The 5,157-nt window shown below is 39.3% G+C and overlaps 1 protein-coding gene across 1 annotated transcript; it reads left to right on the top strand.

Moving 5' to 3' along the window:
* The first annotated feature begins 668 nt into the window (after positions 1-668).
* Positions 669-3,353, top strand: LOC121996394. Its single transcript, XM_042550357.1, has 2 exons — positions 669-1,228; positions 2,722-3,353. The coding sequence occupies exons 1-2, from the start codon at positions 730-732 to the stop codon at positions 3,267-3,269; spliced, it is 1,047 nt and encodes a 348-aa protein (XP_042406291.1). The 5' UTR covers positions 669-729; the 3' UTR covers positions 3,270-3,353.
* Positions 3,354-5,157: the final 1,804 nt, after the last annotated feature.

Genomic DNA, 5,157 nt, shown 5'->3' with positions numbered 1-5,157 from the left:
CAACCACCTAATTTATCAGTTTAACTTGCTCATCAAGTCGATCAACTTGCCTCAATGTGTCTAACCAATTGGCTCATCTGATTCAATCAGCGTCTTAACCTAATTAATTCATATGATTTATTTAGTTTGCCGTTCTTCTTGTCAGAGTAATTAAGAAATAAAGATTAATAAATATTTCTGGAAAATAATTATTTTATAATATGTATTTGATATACTTTCTTATTAAGAATATATAAGAAAAATGAAAGTACTCAATGTTTTCTTTAAGAATTTAATAAATAAAAAATAATTATTTATAGAAATATCATAATTTCCTGATTTTGCTCCTTTATTATATTATATATACATCGGAGAGAATTAACAAACCTCTCTTTTTTTTCCAGAATTTAATAGATAAATAATAATTATTTTAAAAATAGATTATATATATATATATATATAATGAAATGAAAGGTACACTAGATAGGGAAGAATTCTTATTAGAATAAATAAATAATAATAGTATGTGTGTTCCTGTCAGAAGCTAAGTGGGGTCCACCATACACTTCATGGGCTTCTAGAAGGTGGCCGGTAAACCAGCGGGTGAACAATTGGGGTAAGTAACGATTCATTAATCAGATTCCTACTCAGGATTAGCCAGCCGGTCGGCGTCAGTTCAGTTTTGTTTTTGTTTTTTGTTAATAGCGACGCTTCACTCTATCCACTCATCTCCGTCACCCAGAACCACTCATGGGGGCCTGGGAATCCGGCCGCCGCCGCCTATGCTGCTGCCGCCGAGGTCCTCCCAGCGGAGACGGCGAGCATTTGTCAAGGGTGCCCGCCCTCCTCATCTTCCTCCTCGTTTCCTCCGTCCCCCTCGCAATCATCGCCTCCCTCGAACGCTCCGCCGCAGGCTTCACCTTCCAGACCCCCGACTGGATCTGCGAGTGCGCCAAGTGGGACCCCGTCGGCCGCAGCTTCCTCGTCTCCACCTTCCTCGGCGGTAGCGTCGCCCGGCTAACCCTTGAAGATCCGCAAGCCGTCGGGGGCGCCCTGACGCAGCGGACCGTGCTGTCGGATCCCGACGTCGCCGGGAATGCGTCGCTGGGAATGGCCATCGATCGTGGCAGCGGGAGGCGCCGGATTCTGGTGGTCTACGCCGACCTTCTCCGGTGCCGCTCCTCCTCCGTGGCGGCCTACGACCTCGAATCGTGGTCCCGCATCTTCCTCACCCATCTGAGTGGTCCAGGTTTTTCTCCATAAATAATATCATTTTTCCCATTTTAATCTTTTCCGCTTCTGGATCGGCCTGCGACGATAATTCCGGTGGATGATTAAACGTGCTTGTCTTTATTTTCCGGCCGGTAGCTTTGTTGCAACCGCCAAGAACAGCGATAATTTATTGCTACACACTGCATTGACACTGAGAAATAGTACTAAGTAACCAAATGTCTCCAGAATGTTATGTAGAAGGCAAGGAATGCTGAAATTCTTTGCTTATTTGTGTTAACATTTAATTAATTTTGATTTTAATTAAAACCGAATTAGCTAACTTTAAATTAGAGACGTCATTTTCAAACAATGTGATGTACGGTTACCTAGGGTTTAAGATCATTGTGTAGGTGTAAATCCTGCGAACTCTCATAGAGTGTGTCATAAGATTCTTTATGTCCCATTCATTTGAGGTACGAATGACAAGGTTAAATTGCTACCAATAACGCCCTTGTAAGGATGTAAAGTTTGATGTATGATTGTGTAAGGTTTAAGATCATTGTTTAGGTGTAAACCCTGTTAACTCCTATAGAGGGTGTGCCATAAGCACCCTTATACGGATTTAAATTTTGACCTTTGTTGAAAATTCTGAGGATATATTTCGTTACCACTAGACCAAGCAATTATTGGTGTCTTAAGATACTTGATGTTGTAGAAAGTTTGATTTTCTCTTCTCTAATTACTGAAGTCAAGGAGAACAAAGATATGATTTAATTTTGTAATTTGTTTTATTTTAGATCTTATTAATGTATTCAGTCAGATCTTTTCTCTGACATGGGAGAGATGGTTGAATTGACTGAAAACATGTTGAATCATGCTATTTAATGGAGGTCATTTGTCATTTTCCTGATGATGAATGAGTGATTGATAAAAGTATTTGACTAGACTTTGTGAAATCAATACACGATCCTATGGCAGAGTTGAGTTGGCTAGTGTGAGGCAGAGTTGTTACAATGGGCAAGGGTTCGAATCTCGGTAAAACCGAAGAAAAAAAAATCTAACTATTCTGATTTACCTCCTCATAGATGATTGTGGGGTTAGCTGTGTGGGGCCGCTGGATGGCGGTATCCACCTTTTACTGCAATACACGACCTTAGTTCCCATTTCACTTCATTTGGTGCCTTTTGATCATAAATGTCTTTTAAATTTATTGTGTTTACCTGGGAATAATTGGTTTAGAAAATCTCTAGTTTAGTATTATGATATGCCTGGTCATCTTCTATGAAACAAATTTTTTTTTACCTGTAAATCCAAATCATAACAAGGTTTATACATCCAAAAAAATAAAAAAAAAAAACCCTGAAACTAGTTTCTTTCATCTGCATCATAAATACAAGTAAGCTATACATTTGGTTGGTATATATATTGTTTTTTTTTATACTTGGATTCTCCATCTATCTCCTTTGTATCAGTCTTCGAGATCCTATGATTTTGAATTTGGAATGTAATGTGATATCGCTTGGTGTGTAGGTGAATGTTCATATGCTGATGATGTAGCTGTTGATGACGATGGAAATGCTTATGTTACTGATGCAAAGGGAAACAGAATATGGAAGGTGGGATTGAACGGTGAGTTGATATCCGTCATTAGAAGCCAACTTTTCGCTCAGAGGAAGGAGTGGTACTACAACTTTGTGGGTCTGAATGGCATCGTGTATCATCCCGATGGTTATTTGCTCGTCATACACACTGCCAGTGGTCATCTTTTTAGAGTTAACACAACAACTGAGGAGGTGACTGTCGTTCAAGTCAGAGGATCATTGCTCATGGGGGACGGCATGGAGTTAATTTCTCCGAATAAACTAGTTATCGCCGGCACCCCTTCTGCTAGGGTGATTGAGAGCTTTGATGGTTGGGAGACAGCAAACGTCACAGCATGGTATATTGGACCGATGCATCGAATTGCCTCGTCGGCAACTGTGAAAGATGGAAGGATATATCTTAATCATCTTGTGGGGGTAGGAATGGCGAAAAAAACTCATGTCATTGCAGAGGCAGTTTTCCTGCCTAACAAATAAGTAGCTCAGGTAACCCTCATAATCGTGAAGGAACAAATACTTATTTGAAAGTCCTTGCTCAAATCATCTTTCATCTATTTTTCATTTTTATGTTTTTTTTTTAAAACTAGCAATTACTTTGATATATTCTAGTCAAATAGATACAATAAAATGAATAATTCTCTGATACTCACGACATCAATCTTATTCTAGGTCAGTTGCCTATATGGTCTTGCTCTGGGTTAGGTACTTAGGTTATAATGCTTATGTGTCTAAAGATCTTGAGCTAAAGGGCCAACACCTCGAGCTAAGTCGGCACCTCTAGACTTCTGCAAGTGAACATCATCAGTTATGCTCAACTCTATACTCCATCCGTAGTTCTCCGATTTCAGCTCTCTACTTGGAACTTGCTTAAAGAAAATGATTGTTCTTTAAATTAATTTAATACAATCGAATCTAGGGTAAAAGGTCCACCCCATAGCCTTTCGGCGAACCGTTAATATTTAGGGAAAAGCTCGATCCCGAGACCTTTAGATGAACTACTGAGGTCGACCTCAGAGCCTATAGCCGATCCACTAATGCTGAAGGAAGAGCTTGATCCAAGATCTTTATGCAAACCAGTGAAGATAAGGAGGAGAGCTCAATCCCCACCCAAGACCTTTACATGAATTATTGAGGTTTGGAAGAGATATCCAAAGGTTGACCCTAGAGCCTTTTCAAGACCTTTAAGCAAACAACTAAGGTATAGGAGAGATATTCACAGGTTGACCTAAAAATCTTTAGGAGAATCACTTGAGCTAAGGGTTGAGAGCTCGATCTTGAGATCTTTAAGCGAACCATTGAGTTCTAAGAGAGATATCCAAAAGTCAACCCAGTGCATTTAGGTGAACCATTGAGACAAGGGGGACAGTTCGATCCCGAGTCCTTTAGGAGAATAATTGAGGTCTGGTAGAGATGCTCGAAGATCAAACCTAGAACCTCTAAGGGAACCACTGAGGTTAAGGGGAAGATCTCGAACCTTAGAACTTTAGGCTAACCACTGAGGTTTGGGAGAGATGTGAGAGTTTGATCCCAAGATCTTTAGGTGAACCACTAAGATATAAGAGAGATGTTCGTGGGTCGACCCCAAAGCCTTTAAGCAAACTAAAGAAGTTAAGAGGGAAAACTCTATCCCAACACTTAAGGCGAATCACTGAGGTTTAGGAGAGATATGAGAGCTCAATCTCAATGCTTTTAGATAGTCACCTTTAGACTAACCACTGATATGAGAGCTTGATCTCGAGACACTTAGAAGAACCAGTAAGGTGCAGGAGAGATATGAGAGCTCAATACGAAGCTTTTAGGTGAGCCACTGAGTTATGGGAGATATGTTCATAAGTCAACCCCATAGCCTTTAAGCGAACCACTAAGGTTGAGGGAGAAACTTCAATCCCAAAATCTATAGGCAAACCACTAAGCTCAGGGAGAGATATCTGAAGGTTAATCCCAAAGTCTTTAAAGCATCTATACCAACCTTTTTTTATTCAAAATACATAATTTAGAATAAAAAGATTATTTTTTTAAATTTAGATATCTAATTTTTACTACACTATATATCAATTTCCCTATTTTTAGATCATTCATATCAGCTTCGTTATCCAAAATGTAAAATTTAAATAATAGATAAGGTAATTAATGCAAAGATTTTTTAACTATCGTATCAAAAATTTAAGATAAAATTTTGAATATGATAATTGATGGGGATGTTCTTAAGCTAACCATTGATGCTAATGGGAAAAGTTTAATTCCCAAACCTTTGGGCGAACCATTGAGGTTTGGGAGACACATGAGAGCTTGATCTCCATACCATTGAGGTGAGCTACTGAGGTTTGAGAGACGTTTGTAGATCGATCTCCAAGTCTTTAGGCCA

Source organism: Zingiber officinale, chromosome 6A (assembly GCF_018446385.1).
Source record: "Zingiber officinale cultivar Zhangliang chromosome 6A, Zo_v1.1, whole genome shotgun sequence".
In the NCBI taxonomy this organism is placed as follows: domain Eukaryota; kingdom Viridiplantae; phylum Streptophyta; class Magnoliopsida; order Zingiberales; family Zingiberaceae; genus Zingiber; species Zingiber officinale.
Note: the sequence above shows the minus strand (reverse complement) of the source record. Positions and strands in the feature narration are given on the sequence as shown.

What these genes read in the sequence shown, in the direction of transcription:
- LOC121996394 (XM_042550357.1), top strand. Translation starts at nt 730, where the DNA reads ATGGGGGCCTGGGAATCCGGCCGCCGCCGCCTATGCTGCTGCCGCCGA. An exon ending in CACCCATCTGAGTGGTCCAG is followed by an intron (nt 1,229 to 2,721) that starts GTTTTTCTCCAT and finishes CTTGGTGTGTAG; the next exon opens with GTGAATGTTCATATGCTGAT.